At 43.8% G+C, this 18,721-nt stretch overlaps 1 protein-coding gene across 2 annotated transcripts in view; it reads left to right on the forward strand.

Moving 5' to 3' along the window:
• LOC143788104 (venom factor-like) overlaps positions 1–18,721 on the forward strand; it is a 381,787-nt gene that overhangs the window by 132,332 nt on the left and 230,734 nt on the right. For both annotated transcript variants that reach the window (XM_077277495.1, XM_077277503.1), the window contains exons 9-10: positions 14,354–14,471; positions 17,708–17,823. In XM_077277495.1, the coding sequence (XP_077133610.1) occupies positions 14,354–14,471; positions 17,708–17,823 (234 nt within the window). The remainder of the gene's footprint in view (positions 1–14,353; positions 14,472–17,707; positions 17,824–18,721) is intronic.

The raw sequence follows: 18,721 nt of genomic DNA on the forward strand, positions 1-18,721 counted from the left end.
ATGAGGTACTAAAGTTGGTGCCTTCAAGGTTGTATGGATGACCCTGCTTGTAATTTTTGGCATGCTTTGCACTGTGCAGAACTTTTATAAGTGGATGAATACCACAACTATACTTTGATCACAATATTTGAATGAGGTACTACAGTTGGTGCCTTCAAGGTTGTATGGATGACCCTGTTTGTAATTTGTGTGTAATTTGCAGGTTTTGCACTGTGCAGAACTTTTATGAGTGGAGGAATACCACAACTATACTTTGCTTACAATATTTGAATCAGGTACTACAGTTGGTGCCTTTAAGGTTGTATGGATGACCCTGCTTGTAATTTTTGGAAGCCTTTCCACTTAGTGCCTAGCCTATATGAGTCTAGGAGTACCACTACATGACATTTTATACAGAATGCGTATGAGGTCCTCCTTTATGTCTAATACAGGGTGTATCTGAGTCACTCTTACATCACATTTTTGGCAGCTCTTGTTTCCTTCATAAATTACACAGAAATTTCCAATTTTTTACTAAAAATTTCAATTTTGGTTTACTTAAATTATTTAGAAAAAAATCCTTTTAACATTTCGCCTTATATAAAAGTCATTATACAGAAAATAATGTTTCTTAACTTTTTTTTCATGTAAAGTGCAATTTCTTGTTGAATTTGAATGTTATGTTGTCAGTCCTTAAAGTGGAGTAAAGGTGTGACACCATTGATCGCAGCAGCAATCTGGAGGTCAGAGATGCTTCCAGGGGTCTTCAACATGCTCTTCTTCCATTCAGCACTTTTTCCATCTATTTCAGTATTTTCACTGCCCTCCAGACCTCTTTGTAGGGTCTGCCTGCCGGAAAAACGCTTGACTCCCATTATACTTGTTACTCGAAACGAGCATTTGCACATTACTATTGCTTGATTCGAGTAACAACCATCCAAGCATATTAAAGGGAAACTATCACCCCAAAATTCGCCTATAAGCTAAGGCCACCGGCATCAGGGGCTTATCTACAGCATTCAGTAATGCTGTAGATAAGCCCCCGATGTAACCTGCAAGATAAGAAAAACAAGTTATATTATACTCACCCAGGGGCGGTCCCGGTGCTGTCCGGTCTGATGGGCGTGGCGGTCCGGGTCTGGCGCCTCCTATCTTCATACGATGATGTCCTCTTCTTTGCTTCCTGCCATGGCTCCTGCACAGGTGTACTTTATCTGCCCTGTTGAGGGTAGAGCAAAGTACTGCAGTGCGCAGGCGCCAGGAAAGGTCAGAGAGGCCCGGCGCCTGCGCACTGCAGTACTTTGCTCTGCCCTCAACAGGGCAGATAAAGTTTGCCTGCGCAGGATCCGCGACAGGAAGCAAAGAAGAGGATGTCATTGCATGAAGATGGGAGGCGCCGGACCCGGACCGCGACGCCCATCGGACCGGACCACACCGGGACCACCCCTGGGTGAGTATAATATAACTTGTTATTATTATCTTGCAGGTAACATCGGGGGATTATCTACAGCATTACAGAATGCTGTAGATAAGCCCCTGATGCCCCTGATGCCGGTGGCCTTAGCTTATAGGCGAATTTTGAGGTGACAGATTCCCTTTAATGCTCGCTCATCTCTAGTGCTTACATTTATAGGGCCCCATACAAAAGATTCCAGGCGTAAGGGTATGTGCACACGATGCGGATTTGCCGCGGATCCGCAGCGGATTTTACCGTGCAGAAACGCTGCAGATCTGCACTGTGATGTACAGTACAATGTTAGTTGATGGGAAAAAAAAAAAAGATGTGTAGACGGTGCAGAAAAATCAGTGCGGAATTGCTGCGGATTTTAAAGAAGTGCATGTGACTTCTTTTGTGCGGATCTGCAGTGTTTCTGCACCCCTCCATGTTAAAAATCTGCAGTGGCAAAATCCGCAGAAAATCCGCACAAAATCCGCAGCAATTCCGCATAAAAACCATACAAAATCCGCATAAAAACCGCGGCAAATCCGCGGCTGCGGATTCTGCCAAGAGATGCGGATTTTGTGCAGAAAATTCTGCACCTCTTTTCCTACGTGTGCACATAGCCTTAGTTTTCCTTTACCTGTATTAATTGCACCTGTTTGAACTCATTACCTGTATAAAAGACACCTGTCCACATACTCATTCACAGTCATCAATCAATCATTCTCTCTCCAACCTCTCCACCATAGCCAAGACCAAAGAGCTGTCTAAGGACATCAGGGACAACATTGTAGACCTGCACAAGGCTTGGATGGGCTACAGGATAATAGGCAAGCAGCTTAGTGAGAAGGCAACAACTGTTGGCACAATTATTAGAAAATAGAAGAAACACAAGATGACTGTCAATCTTCCTAAACAAACACAAAAGTTAAACTCGCTTCCCTTTATCTCAATTAAATATAAATATAATACAAATATAAAAAATACACATATGTCTGAGTTATCAGAATATAAAAATAATTAACCCAATCCATAAAAATAATAAACAGGAAAAATGTCAAATTGCCAAAATCGTGGAGGGTTTTTGTTGATGTAATAGTTGCTGTAAGAAATGTATCAATGGTATCAATAAAAACATTGTCTCACCCCACAAAAAAATAAGCCCTCAGACAGCTGACAGAGCTGTGGAGTCAGCATCCATTTTGGCGGAGTCGGAGTTGGAATCTGAATAAAATGGACCGACTCCAACTCCTAAGAAATACAGCTCTGGCAAAAATTAGGAGACCACCACATCAAAACCCTGGGGCAGCCCAATCTCCAGACCTGAACCCCATTGGAACAAGCCATCAAACAAAGAGGAACTGCTTACATTTTTTGAGCCAGAAGCAGTGTGAAAGACTGGTGGAAAGCATGCCAAGGCGCATGAAAGCTGTGATTAAAAATCATGGTTATTCCACAAAATATTGATTTCTGAACTCTTCTGGAGTTAAATCATTAGTATTGTTGTTTCTAAATGATTATGAACTTGTTTTCTTTGCATCATTTGAGGTCTGAAAGCACTGTTTTTTTTTTTTGTTTTTTTTTAATTTTGACAATTTCTCCTTTTCAGAGAAAAAATACAAAATGTATTGCTTGGAAATTTGGAGACGTTGTCAGCAGTTTATAGACTAAAAGCACAATTTACATTTTACTCAAAAACCTAATATCTAAAGCTGTGTGTGTGTGTGTGTGTGTGTGTGTGTGTGTATATATGTGTGTGTGTGTGTATATATGTGTGTATGTGTGTGTGTATATGTGTGTATGTCCGGGATTGGCATCTGCACCATCGCAGCTACAGCCACAAAATTTTGCACAGTCACACGTCTGGACCCCGAGAGCGTCATAGGCTATGTTGTGAAGTGAAATTTTAACCCCGCGCGTTCCAATTCACCAAACAATTTTGCCCCTATCTACACAATGGGGAAAAAGTGAAAAGAAAAGTGTTGGAGGCAAATTGACAGCTGCCAGATATGAACAAGGGGGACTTAAAGAATGAGAGCGATGGCGCCAAAGAGTATTTACCGTACAGTTGCTAAGGTGGGGCCCCGACATGGGATACTCACCACACACGGGGATATGAACACACACACACAAAATGCAACACACACTACCACGTGCTTGAACACATATACCACCCTCAGCACACATTTCACCACACATACACCAACCTCGCCACATAAAAGTCGAAACACAAAAGTCGCCACTCAAAACTCGCCACGCGCAAAATTCGCCACATGCAAAACTAGGCTCACGCAAAACTCGCCACATGTGCAAAACTCACCTCATGGAAAACTCGCCACATGCAAAACTTGCACACACAGAAAAATTGCCATATGCACAAAAGTTGCAACACATGCAAAAGTTGCCTCACACAAAACTTGCACATACTCAAAATGCACCACACCTAAAACTCGCAATGCGCAAAACTTGCTACACACAACTTGCTACACTAATCTGTCACATGCAACTCGACACACAAAAGTTGCTACACGCATGTCCCCACACAAAATTCATCTCACAAAAGTCGCTACATGCATGTCGCCACACGCAACTCAACACACACAACTTAACACATGAAACTCGCCCTAAAACACACACAAATCTGGTATTATCCTTCAAAAATAAAAATCTGATTAATAAGCAGACAAACTACAAGAGCAACAAATGTACCATATAGGAAATACGGCAGCTGTCAGTCACATGACCTGTCTATTATGTGTATGTGTGAGCTAATATATACTGCCAGGGGGAGGGCTTCCTGTTGGCTGGGGATTTATTAGGCTGCCAATTTAGCTTACAAATACTGAGGTAAAAATACTGACCAAATAACGTGTGAACGAGGTCTAATACAGGAGGAGATGACACACAGATATATACTATATACAGGAGGAGATGACTTACAGGTATACACTATATACAGGAGGAGATGACATACAGGTACATACTATATATAGGAGGAGATGACATACAGGTATATACTATATAAGAGAGGAGATGACACATAGGTATATACAGGAGGAGATGACATACAGCAGGTATATATGGAGCGCCCCCACACCACCGCAGGGCCGAGGGGATACCCGGAGCCGGGCCTCTGAGTTTCAGTCTCGGGGTTGTCACGGTGGCTAGACCCGGTCCGTGGCCCTGTCCGTCAGTGGGGGACGTCCGGTGTAATAGGTGGAAGTAGTGGTGCGGTGCGGTTGTGGGGTGTAAGTCGCGGTAAATAACGAGGACACCAGGTTGCAGTCTCTTTACCTCTTTACTGGAGATCTCTGAGTCCTCAGTCCGGAACACGGTTCACCAGGCTACGCAAGTCCGGCCGGTCCAATGGCACCTCCAGAGTTCTCCTCTCAGGTGGAAATCTGTGCCTTCCTTCTAGCGCTATGTGTTGTAGTCCTTCCCTGCTGTGCTCACGGAAAGTAACCCCACAACGGTTGTGTCTGTTTCTTAAGTTCCCTCACAACTCGATTTGATGTTCCTCTGTAATCCACCCCTTCCCTGTATTCAGGTTGGAATGGCACCCGTTTGTCAGGTAGGCCTGGAGTTCTTCCGGGACCCTAGAGTCGCCCCTCTCCCGCAATTGCCCCCCAAGACTTCATAGGTGATATGTGGTAGACAGCCCGCCTGAGACTGACTGTCCTGCCGCTGTTTGGAGTATGGCTTGAAGCTGTATTCTAATCCACTCCCTCGGCGTTCCGGCCACCGGTATTGCGCCTCAGCAGGGTGCTGCCTCTTTCAACAAAACCCCTGCTGGTATTCTCCTTCTGCTTGATCTCGTTTCTCACTCAGCACAATCTATCTCGCTTCTAGTCCTTTCTTGAGTCCCGCCGCTTCCAGGAGCCTGCGCGGACCCGTTACGTTCTTTCAATGCCAAGCCTCTGCCAGGATCCCACCCCTGGCAGAGACCCTACAGTCTCTCCCTTCACAACACCCCCTGCCACAGGGTGTTGCTCCGTTCAATCCCGTCAGCGTTCTCTACTAACTTCCTTCCTGACCCCCAGTTTACCCACTATGGTGGGGAGTGGCCTAATGAATAGCACCCTTAGCTCCCCCCGGAGGCCCAGCTGTGAAACATATTGGTGTCTGTGATACCTGATTGGAGGAACTCCTTCGGTGCCATTGAACGTACCATGGCTCCCCTTAGCGGCGAAGCCACAGCACTGCAACGACCAGGACTCTGGGGCGCTGCACTCCCCCCTGGTTAAACACAGTACTCCGGGACTGGGAAGAAAAACAACAATACAGATTAGCAAAAAGACATACAATTTTGTTGAGTGCAAAACAATAAGTATACTTGAACAGGCTTCCCTTTATGGGAGGTGAGGACACTTTTAACGTTACAAACATGGTCAACATTATAAATTACAGGCTATGCATAACTCCTGTTACCCAACCGGGTATTCTACTTAGTGCAAATTCTGGAACAATAAATTAACATTGCCTTTAAGAAACATACACTCTTAGTTTACCAAAGGCCTTCCTATAATCACATTACAGGGTAAGGTAACTTCACATTCTCCTACTTTGAACCTGCAGGACCGCCTGTCCCTATGGCACCAGACCTACTGCCTCTCCTTTCTTTTACAGGACCGCCCCGTTCAGCCAGGGCCTACTGCCTTTCGCTACTATACATAGTATAGACATAACATTCCTTTCGTTTAAAGAACTCTGAGCCAGCTCTACTCGGCTCCTTTAAGGACTCACTCTCTAACCCCTACGGGTTCGCCTTCTGTCCTCAGTAACAAAGTAACTTTCTATGGGGACGCAGGGTTGACCTTCTATCCTCACCTTCATCATTACTTCGCTTACTTTCAGCTATGCAGATCTCTATCTCTACCCCTACGGGCTCTCTGCATCTTTTCTTTCTGCAAAACATTATTTAGATTTCACATTTCAACAAATTCAACACATATAACTTAGCATGTAAAACAGTTACATTTCTTTTCAAGGCATCATTATGGCATTACTGTTCTGCAACAGTATCTCTCTCGAGTTCAGTTTCTCACATCCCCTTTAAGAGGGGACCAAGTCTTTCTAAGGTAGCTCGTCTTCTCAGCCTACCAGCCCATGCAAAGGTTCCGGTATGGTATCTTCGCAAAGTGTCTTTAACTAGAACCGGTAGGAAAGGTATCTTCACAAAGTGTCTTTGGCTCAAACCAATAGGGCAAATATCTTCGCAAAGTGTCTTTGGCTAAAACCAGTAGGGAGCACCTTTAAGAAGGTGCAAACTATTTACAAAGGAAGTTCGAATCATGCACAGTCCATGATTTCACAGTTTGTGTAACTTTTGTGCAACAACTTCAGAAAAGGAAAACAAACAAAGGGGATCCCGGGTTAACAGAGGGATCCATTAACCCTGGGCGGGTTTAGCAGCAACTTAAAGGAATAAAAGACAAACAGTAACTATTTACATTTGTCAGAGTATCTTAAAATCTTACTCTTCTTTCAGAAATTTCCATGAGGCGCCACCTGGCGGGCGGACCCCTGCAATTCAGGTTTCAGGTCCACTCCCGCTGCCAGATACACCCCATGGGTTCGGGTCTGTTGCACGACCAGGTCGTGCGCGGCGATCAAGGTCTGTGTCCCCACTTCTCTCTGTGCTGGTACATCCGGAACATCGGTCACTCGAAGGGGCACCTCCTTAGGCACGACGGTGGTGGCGGCGATCGGGTGGCAAATCGCAAGTTCCGTGGTCAGGCAGGTGGGGCCGACCAGGGTGGTTACAGATCGGTCACACGGCGGCACTTTGGCCACAGGGGCTGGTTTCTCTTTCTTGTAGACGTTCAGAGCGAACCACCCCTTTTCCCCAAGATGCCGGGTGTAGGTAACACTGTCTCCCGGATAGAGGTCTCGATCGGGGTGACCCTCTCTAAGGTGTGACTCGACATCCCGTCGGTTGACAAAGACCTCCGCATATAGCCCCGGTTCTTTAATGAAGCCCCAGCCTCCTTGGAGCTTAAAGATGGTGACGATGCCCTGCCTGCGCGGGGCCTGGCGAGTGGTGGGGTCCTTACGGGCCCGGTCCTTGACCGCCAAATCTTTTTGATGGTAGGCCTCCCGTTTAGCCTAATGTGTTTCCTCTTCCTCTCGCCACCGCTGTTCTAGCTGGATCTGGTATTCTTCCCAGCTTAGGGCCTGTACCATTTCTCCCTTCTGGGTCTCCACCCCGGGGAACCCCATGAGATTGGATCCAGGGTTCACCCAGCGGCACACCGTGCGCTCCGCGCTGACCTCACACGGCAAGGGAGTAGGGGTGATTGGGGCTCGCATACGGTGTTCCATGCCCGTGGCTTCCTCCCATGGTAACAGGCGCTGAAGTCTATGGGTCCCCGGGAGAGGTGGTGCTGCTACGGGACCCACTAACACACCCTCTGCTGGTGGGGCAGGATCGGCGGACTCACCCACTGGTACGATTCCACTTTCCGCAACAGGTCCCGCTGGTTCTTCCGATGTCCGGGAATCCACTGCCGGTCCCACCTGATGCGGGGCCTGGACTCTTACATGCAGTTGGAGGAGCTGGTTATATAAATCCTCCATCTCGGCTCTCAGGAATTTGGTGTTATCCACGGAGGACAGGCTGCTGGGCTCAGCCGGGTAGTCAGGGGAGACTTCCACTTCAACCCCGCTGTCGGGTTCGGAGCTGCTGGCCATAGCGTCCTCCACGTGGGTCGCTTCCTGGTCTTTTTCCCGCTCTCTCCTGCGTGAGCAGTTTCGTTTTCTCTGCCTCCGCCCCCCATTAAGGATTAGGAGGCGGATCTCTGCTGCTGACGGACACGTCCTCACTGCACAGAAATATTTAGACTGGGCGGCCATTATTCTTCGGAGATTTGGCGGCTTTCTTGGCAGCAGCGGGTTTCTTGGGCTTGGCCGCAGCTGCTGACTTCTTCTTGGCCACTTTGTCCTTCGTCTCCTGCTTCTTGTTCAGCTTGAAGGACCCGGAGGCGCCGCTGCCCTTCACCTGGAGGAGGGCGCCCTTGGTGACCAGAGACTTGACGGCCAGCTTCAGGCGGCTGTTGTTCTTCTCTACATCGTATCCTCCGGCAGACAGTGCCTTCTTCAGGGCGGCCAGAGACACCCCGCTGCGCTCCTTGGAGGCGGACACGGCTTTCACGATCAGCTCGGAGACGCTGGGGCCGGAGGGTTTATGGCTTTTCTTTGCGGCGGATTTTGGCGGCAACTGGCGCAGCACAGTCTTTGTAATAAAGTACAGTCCAAGCACAACAAATCACAGTCTCTAGGCACACATGACCTGATTCTTCAGGCTTAAGTAGATCCTGTTCGTGACGCCAAGTTGGAGCGCCCCCACACCACCGCAGGGCCGAGGGGATACCCGGAGCCGGGCCTCTGAGTTTCAGTCTCGGGGTTGTCACGGTGGCTAGACCCGGTCCGTGGCCCTGTCCGTCAGTGGGGGACGTCCGGTGTAATAGGTGGAAGTAGTGGTGCGGTGCGGTTGTGGGGTGTAAGTCGCGGTAAATAACGAGGACACCAGGTTGCAGTCTCTTTACCTCTTTACTGGAGATCTCTGAGTCCTCAGTCCGGAACACGGTTCACCAGGCTACGCAAGTCCGGCCGGTCCAATGGCACCTCCAGAGTTCTCCTCTCAGGTGGAAATCTGTGCCTTCCTTCTAGCGCTATGTGTTGTAGTCCTTCCCTGCTGTGCTCACGGAAAGTAACCCCACAACGGTTGTGTCTGTTTCTTAAGTTCCCTCACAACTCGATTTGATGTTCCTCTGTAATCCACCCCTTCCCTGTATTCAGGTTGGAATGGCACCCGTTTGTCAGGTAGGCCTGGAGTTCTTCCGGGACCCTAGAGTCGCCCCTCTCCCGCAATTGCCCCCCAAGACTTCATAGGTGATATGTGGTAGACAGCCCGCCTGAGACCGACTGTCCTGCCGCTGTTTGGAGTATGGCTTGAAGCTGTATTCTAATCCACTCCCTCGGCGTTCCGGCCACCGGTATTGCGCCTCAGCAGGGTGCTGCCTCTTTCAACAAAACCCCTGCTGGTATTCTCCTTCTGCTTGATCTCGTTTCTCACTCAGCACAATCTATCTCGCTTCTAGTCCTTTCTTGAGTCCCGCCGCTTCCAGGAGCCTGCGCGGACCCGTTACGTTCTTTCAATGCCAAGCCTCTGCCAGGATCCCACCCCTGGCAGAGACCCTACAGTCTCTCCCTTCACAACACCCCCTGCCACAGGGTGTTGCTCCGTTCAATCCCGTCAGCGTTCTCTACTAACTTCCTGCCTGACCCCCAGTTTACCCACTATGGTGGGGAGTGGCCTAATGAATAGCACCCTTAGCTCCCCCCGGAGGCCCAGCTGTGAAACATATTGGTGTCTGTGATACCTGATTGGAGGAACTCCTTCGGTGCCATTGAACGTACCATGGCTCCCCTTAGCGGCGAAGCCACAGCACTGCAACGACCAGGACTCTGGGGCGCTGCATATACTATATACAGGGGAGATGACATACAGGTATATACGTATATACTATATACAGGAGATGACATACAGGTATATACTATATATAGGAGGAGATGACATACAGGTATATACTATATACAGAAGAGATGACATACAGGTATATACTATATACAGGAGGAGATGACACATAGATATATACAATATACAGGAGGAGATGATATACAGCAGGTATATACTATTTACAGGGAAGATGACATACAGGTATATACTATATACAGGGGAGATGACATACAGGTATAAACTATATACAAGAGATGACATACAGGTGTATACTATATATCTGGGAGATGACACACATGCATATACTGAGGGGAAAATGAGAGGTGTGAGTGCAAAATGAGAGGAATGAGGGAAAATAGTGGAGTGATCAGAAAATGACAGCTGTGAGGTCGAAATGACAAGTGTTAGGGGGAATGAGAGGAGTGATGGGGAAAATAAGAGGAGTGAGGGGGAAAATGAGAGGTGTGAGGGAGAAAATGAGAGATGTGAGGGGGAAAATGAAAGATGTGAGGGGGAAAATGAGAGGCGTGATGGAAAATGAGAAAAGTGAGGTGCTAAATGAGAGGCGTGATGGGAAAATAAGAGAAGTGAGGTGCTATAACTAACCACAGATATTTACTATGCCCAGGCAACGCCGGGGTCTTCAGCTAGTATGCCTATAAAGAGAAAAATCAGACAAACTGAACATTTTGCAGTGGTCTCTTAATTTTTTCCAGAGTTGTATAATAAATTGGGTATTATAGTACAATGCAGGATGTGCTGTAAACGTTTGCGGGAAAGTTATGAAATGTCTTATAAATGTCTGTTCTGTTCCTGATCTAAGAATCTGGGCTTTTAGTTGAGATGAATCAGTGCTGCACTTTATGTACATGCCCTGTTGTGAGGCTGTGGAGTCAGAAGTCAGGGAAATTGAGGAGTTGGAGTAGGTGGTTTGGCTTACCAACTCAAAAGCCCTGAGCTCTATTAACCATAAAATAAAAAACGGAGACACAATCAAATATATATATATATATATATATATATATATATATATATATATATATATTACAAATTTCTGATTTTGTTTTGCACCACATTGTACTAAGTAAACAATTCACAAAAAAACAATGTCAGAATTGCAATTTTTTACAGTTCAACTGCAAATGGATTTTTTCCCCATTTTCCACTATAGTATGTAGTAAAATGAACGGTGTAACTCAAATGTACAACTTGTCCAACAAGTACAAGCCTTCATAAGTCTATGTGGACACAAAAATATAAAAGTTATGGCTCTTGGAATAAGGGGAGGAAAAAAACAAAAAATGTAAAAAGCGAGAATTGGCCGTGTTGGGAAGGAATTAACCTATGGATGATGGATTCCTCTGTATGCCTTTATGGATTATTTTTGCACACATCATGAGTGGCTCATATTCATGAGTAATATGTGGATGCTGGACCATAATGTAATTATGCACACAATTGGTTTTGGTACCACTCATTTAATGACAGAAAAACTCACAATAATAATATATATAACAATATAATAAATAAAAAATCTATGAAAATGAACAAACGAAAGCCAGACATTGCTTTACAACCATGCTTCCACAGAATTGAAAAAAAACAAAACTCATGAAATAGGCCTGGACAGAAATGATGGTACCCCTGAAAATAATGTGATGAAAGGGACATGTTAAATCAAGGTGTGTCCACTAATAGCATCACAGGTGTCTACAATCTTGGAATCAGTAAGTGGGCCTGTATATAGGGCTACAGATACTCACTGTGCCGTTTGGTGACATGGTGTGTATCACACTCAACATGGACCAGAGGATGAGAAGGAAAGAGTTGTCTCAGGAGATTAGAGAGAAAATTATAGACAAACATGTTAAAGGTAAAAGTTATAAGACCATCTCCAAGCAGCTTGATGTTCCTGTGACTACAGTTGCACATATTATTCAGAAATTTAAGATCCATGGGACTGTAGCCAACCTCCCTGGACGTAGCCGCAGGAGGAAAATTGATGACAAATCAAAGAGACGGATAATACGAATGGTAACAAAAGAGCCCAGAAAAACTTCTAAGAGTAAAAGAGAACTTCAAGCTCAAGGAACATCAGTGTCAGATCGCACCATCTGTTGTTGTCTGAGCCAAAGTGGACTTCATGGGAGATGACCAAGGAGGACACCATTGTTGAAAAAAAATCATAAAAAAGCCAGATTGGAATCTACCAAACTACATGTTGACAAGCCTCAAAGCTTCTGGGAGAATGTACTATGCACAGATGAGACAAAAATGGAACTTTTTGGCAAGGCACATCAGCTCTATGCTCACAGACAGAAAAATGAATCATATCAAGAAAAGAACACTGTCCCTACTCTGAAACATGGAGGAGGCTCTGTTATGTTCTGGGGCTGATTTGCTGCATCTGGCACATGGTGTCTAGAATCTGTGGAGGGTACAATGAAATCTCAAGACTGTCAAAGTATTCTAGAGAGAAATCTGCTGCCCAGTTTCAGAAAGCTTGGTCTCAGTCGCAGGTCATGGGTCTTGCAACAGGATAATGACCCAAAACACACAGCTAAAAACGCCCAAGACTGGCTAAGAGGAAAACATTGGATTATTCTGAAGTGGCCTTCTATGAGCCCTGACCTAAAACCTATTGAGCATCATTGGAAAGAGCTGAAGCATGCAGTCTGGAAAAGGCAACCTACAAACATGAGACAACTAGAGCAGTTTGCTCTTGAGGAGTGGGCCAAAATACCTGTCAAGAGGTGCAGAAGTCTCATTGACAGTTACAGGAATCGTTTAATTGCAGTGATTGCTTTAAAAGGTTGTGCAACAAAATATTAAGTTAAGAGTACCGTCATTTCTGTCCAGGCCTATTTCATGAGTTTTATTTATTTTTTTTATTTTGTGGAAGCATGGTTGAAAAGCAATGTCTGACTTTTATTTCTTCATTTTCATAGATTTTTTATTATTACTTTTGTCAGATTCAAGTTATTTCTGTGACCATTGTGGATTTTTCTGTCATTAAACGAGGGGTGCCAACAATTTTGACCACATGTGTACCTATATAATAATAATAATAATCTTTATTTTTATATAGCGCTAACATATTCCGCAGCGCTTTACAGTTTGCACACATTATCATCACTGTCCCCGTTGGGGCTCACAATCTAAATTCCCTATCAGTATGTCTTTGGAATGTGGGAGGAATCCGGAGTACCCGGAGGAAACCCACGCAAACACGGAGAGAACATACAAACTCTTTGCAGATGTTGTCCTTGGTGGGGTTTGAACCCAGGACTCCAGCGCTCCAAGGCTGCTGTGCTATCCACTGCGCCACCGTGCTGCCCGTATACCTATATGATGTGTGTGTATATCTGTGTGTTTGTAGGATGTGAGGATAAGATCTTAAAGGGAACCTGTCACCCCCAGGGCGTTTTTAAATAAAAGAGCCACCTTCAGCAGTGCTAAGGCTGCATTCTGTGAAGGTGGCTCTTATGCTTAGTAACCCTAGTCAGAGAAAAGAGGGAGACACAAAAGCGCAAATAGGGTCTTATCAAGCGTTACACAAAGTTGCCCACCAAGAGAACTACTCACCTGGTGAGATTGAAGGAAGGACATATATTAATGGCGGCTGCTGCAGATCCACAGGTCAGTGCAGGACCTGATTGAAACACACACTTAGGTAGGAAAAAAGGATCATCCCCGCGCTGCCACAAGAAGAATTTCAAAAATTGTAGAGGTTTCAACGTGGTTTCCACGTTGAAACCTCTACAATTTTTGGAATTCCTCTTGCAGCAGGTCAGGGATGATCCTTTTTTCTTACCTAAGTGTGTGCTTACTAACCCTAGGAATGCTGAAATAATCACTTTTATAAATTGCGCGCCATAACTCTATTGTGTCCCAGAGGTATGTCTTCTCCCCCGGGGTCAACCGCCTCCGAGACGTCAATCATCTCCCTCGTGCGTCTGTGCGTCACCTCCTGTGTTTCTGTTACTTCCCCCGGCGCCTGCGCTCTGCCAACATTTCTCGGGCATGCGCCGTGCGCGCTGCCCGTGAACTTACATCAGGTGAGAGATGTTGGCAGATCCCACGTGCCGGGCATGTAACAGAAACACAGTAGACGGCGCACAGACGCAAGAGGGAGATGATTGATGTCTCAGAGGCGGTTGACACGGGGGGGAGAAGACATACCTCCGGGACACAATAGAGGTATGGTGGGCAATTTACAAAAGTGATTATTTCAGCATTCCTAGGGATACTAAGCATAAGAGCCACCTTCACAGAATGCAGCCTTAGTGCTGCTGAAGGTGACTCTTAGGAAAGACCAAAAAAAGTAAAATCAAGGAAAACTAATGTTTCTTTTGTCTCAGTAAATCTACAAATATATTTATTACAATCAATATTATTCCTTATTCTATTTGCAGATAAATAATGGAGAAGGTAGTGTAAAGCTTAAAAAGTCGCAACTCTTGGAAGCTGTCAGCAATGAAAATGAGCTACTTGGACATTACATTTATGCAAATATAACAGTCTTTTCAACAGGTATATATTTTTGAACACTCATTTTGTGTTATTGTTAAAATATTTTGTTTATCATTTTAATTAATTGCAATTTTTATTAAAAAATAAGTCCCTTGATAACTGGAGAACCTCATGCATTACTTGAACAGCCCTTGATTTCAATGTGAATATATTATTCTTTATTTGACCTGTGGTAGCGCTGTGTAAAAATTGAACACTTGCTGCCTAGTTCATCTGCAGGTCTGAACACAACATCCTCCATTCATCTTATTATCAGGGGTCCTATGACTGAAAGGTTTGGTTCACAACAAATAAATCTCTTGATTAGAGGCATAGCTATGGGTTACGTACAAGGGAGCCAAAACATCTGAGTTGGCCTCCAAACTGGTAACCATGTTTACAACTACCGGTGGTACGCCCTAATTGTGGGTATAGGGAATTTCAATAGTTGACCATGCTGCTACTGAAAATAAATCACTAAATAAAGACCAACACCAATATTACCGTCATATGGTGACCATAGTGTAGCAGATGCCAGTCCTGCAAAACATATGAGAGATTGCAATACTGTTATAGATAGCAACTTAAGGTGACGTTCTTTCTGATGGAGTCGTTCCTTTTTCCCATCTTTTCTATCTGGCCCAGACCGACATGACAACGTCTTCCAACCACAACTCATATGCAGAGTTTACAACAAAGACACATTTGACTTCTCACGTTTCCAGCAGCGTCCCCAACCTCCACAAACTCCTCATCCTAGTGGCCCCAATGCTGAGTCTTCTGTTGCAGAATTTGTCCCTGTTACTGGACCTGCTGTGTGGCATGGAAACAATGCTGCTCACGGTGCCCCACCTTGTAATGCCCACCACTGTGCCCCTTAAAATGCCTCCTGTTTTGCATTTAGATTTTAAAATTGTAAAATACCCTGTGCAACAAGTGCCCTGGAAAACAGTGTCCACATTTTGCTTCCTTGAAAATAATAATGAACCATAATAAATATATATAAATAAATAAATATATATATATATATATATATATATATATATATATATATATATATATATACATATCTCTGGCGAAAAAATTAAGAGACCGCCACATCAAAACCCTGTCATGGGCAGCTCAATCTCCAGACCTGAACCCCATTGAAAACCTCTGGAAATGTAATCAAGAGGATGATGGATAGTCACAAGCCATCAAACAAAGAAGGACTGCTTACATTTTTGAGCCAGAAGCAGTGTGAAAGACTGGTGGAAAGCATGCCAAGACGCATGAAAGCTGTGATTAAAATCATGGTTATTCCACAAAATATTAATTTCTGAACTCTTCCTGAGTTAAAACATTAGTATTGTTGTTTCTAAATGACTATGAACTTGTTTTCTTTGCATTATTTGAGGTCTGAAAACAGTTTTCTTTTCTTTTAAATTTTGACCATTTCTCCTTTTCAGAAAAAAAAAAACCGAAATGTATTGCTTGGAAATTCGGAGTCATGTTGTCAGAAGTCAGAAGTTTATAGACTAAAAGAACAATTTAATTTTTTTTTCTCAAAAATACACCTATAAAGAGAAAAATCAGACAAACTGAATATTTTGCAGTGGTCTTCTTTTTTGCCAAAGCTGTGTGTGTATATATATATATATATATATATATATATATATATATATATATATATATATATATATATATATATATATATATATGTATATATATATATATGTATGTATCTATATATATATATATATATATATATATATATATATATATATATATATATGTATTTATACATATATATATATATATATATATATATATATATTTATACAGTATACACATATACACATGATGGATACCGCCATAATTTTATCATCCTGTAGAAAAAAAGTTAGTTTTGATTGGGGCTGTTTTATCCTGCATTGCAGCCTTTCATCAATTTTACTCTGCCATCCATGTCCAGAGATATTAGCTACAGTGCCATGGGTTGTAAACTTCTTAATTATGTTGTGGACAAAGGAACATCAAGATCTCTGGAGATGGACTATTAACCTTGAGGGTATGTGCACACGTTGCGGATTTCTTGCAGAAATTTCCTGAAGAAAACCGGAAATTTTCTGCAAGAAATCCGCATTTTTTTTTTGCGTTTTTTTTCCGTTTTTTTTGCGTTTTTTTAGCATTCTGCAAGCGTAATTAGCTTGCAGAATGCTAAAGTTTTCCAAGCGATCTGTAGCATCGCTTGGAAAACTGACTGACAGGTTGGTCACACTTGTCAAACATAGCGTTTGACAAGTGTGACCAACTTGTTACTATAGATGCTGCTTTTGCAGCATCTATAGTAAAAGATAGAACGTTTAAAAATAATAAAAAAAATAAAAAAAATGCTTATACTCACCCGCAGACATCAGATCTCCTCACCGGCGTCCGTTCCGTATAGCTGATGTGTGCGCGCAGGGCCTTCCATGACGTCACGGTCACGTGAGCGGTCTCGGCCAATCACAGGACAGTGACGTCATTCGGCAAGGTCCTTCACCGCACACCAGCTACAGGAACCGAAGCCAGCGTGCAGCACAGAGGCGGGAACACTTCGGGGGCCATCAGAGGGTGAGTATAGGACTATTTTTTATTTTAATTCTTATTTTTTGACCACTTATATGGTGCCCAGTGCGTGGAGGAGAGTCTCCTCTCCTCCACCCTGGGTACCAACCGCACATAATCTGCTTACTTCCCGCATGGTGTGCACAGCCCCGTGCGGGAAGTAAGCAGATCAATGGACCCCTAGGTGTGCGGAATCCCCTGCAATTCCGCATTTTAATGAACATGTTGCTTTTTTTTCCGCGATGCGATTTTTTCGCGGAAAAAAAGGCTACATTTGCACAAAAAATGCGGAATACACTGAAAATAATGGGAGGCATATGTAAGCGTTTTTTTCGCGTTTTTATCACGTTTTTATAGCGAAAAAACGCGAAAAAAACGCGAAAAATACTGAACGTGTGCACATGGCCTGAGACGGTTCTCTTCTCCACTTTCTCTTCTCCATGATTAGAGTGTCACACACCTACACATAATGCAAACACAGTCGCTGGTGGAGTACTTTTCCACCCACTGCTGTTAGAGGCAGGGGGCCGGCATATGATGTACCAGTATGTCATATGTCAGTAAGAGGTTAAGTATTTTCTATATGTAAATGTCTATTGAAACATAATGATTGTTTTTTAAACATGTAAGTAAAAAAATGAATACATTTGTTTTTTTTCTTGTACCAGATGGAGACTATGTAGCAGCACATAAAACCAACATCAAGATTGTGTCATCACCATATACCATTGCATTTACTAGGACTCCAAATTATTTTGTACCTGGACTTCCATTTCAAATAACAGTAAGAATTGTTAATAGAGGAAATAATAAATTATATTTTGATTTTGCTCATTGTTAGGCCTTATTTACACCTAGTTATTTTTTCATGTGTGAGCAAAACTGACTGATTTTCATCAGTGTGGAGAGCATGATGGGGTGTGGGTGGAAGAAAGGACATGTAATTTTAATGACTTGGGGGAATGGGAGAGAGAATATGGAATTGCAATTGATTGGGGGAGGGTTGGGAGAGAGAACATGTAATTGTACTGAATTGGGGAGAGGATATGTAATTGTAATGAGTTTGGGGAGGACATGCAATTGTAATGAATTGGGGGGAGGACATGTAATTGTAATGAATTGGGGGAGGACATGTAATTGTAATGAATTGGGGGAGGACATGTAATTGTAATGAATTGGGGGGAGGTCATTTAATTGTAATAAATTGGGGAGGACATGTAATTGTAATGAATTGGGGGAGGACATGTAATTGTAATGAATTGGGGGAGGACATGTAATTGTAATGAATTGGGGGGAGGACATGTAATTGTAATGAATTGGGGGAGGACATGTAATTGTAATGAATTGGGGGAGGACATGTAATTGTAATGAATTGGGGAGGGCATGTAATTGTAATGAATTGGGGGGAGGACATGTAATTGTAATGAATTGGGGGAGGACATGTAATTGTAATGAATTGGGGAGGGTATGTAATTGTAATGAATTGGGGGGAGGTCATTTAATTGTAATAAATTGGGGAGGACATGTAATTGTAATGAATTGGGGGAGGACATGTAATTGTAATGAATTGGGGGAGGACATGTAATTGTAATAAATTGGGGGGAGGACATGTAATTGTAATGAATTGGAGGAGGACATGTAATTGTAATAAATTGGAGGAGGACATGTAATTGTAATGAATT

The sequence above is a fragment of the Ranitomeya variabilis genome, chromosome 1 (assembly GCF_051348905.1).
Source record: "Ranitomeya variabilis isolate aRanVar5 chromosome 1, aRanVar5.hap1, whole genome shotgun sequence".
NCBI classification, from domain to species: Eukaryota; Metazoa; Chordata; class Amphibia; order Anura; family Dendrobatidae; genus Ranitomeya; species Ranitomeya variabilis.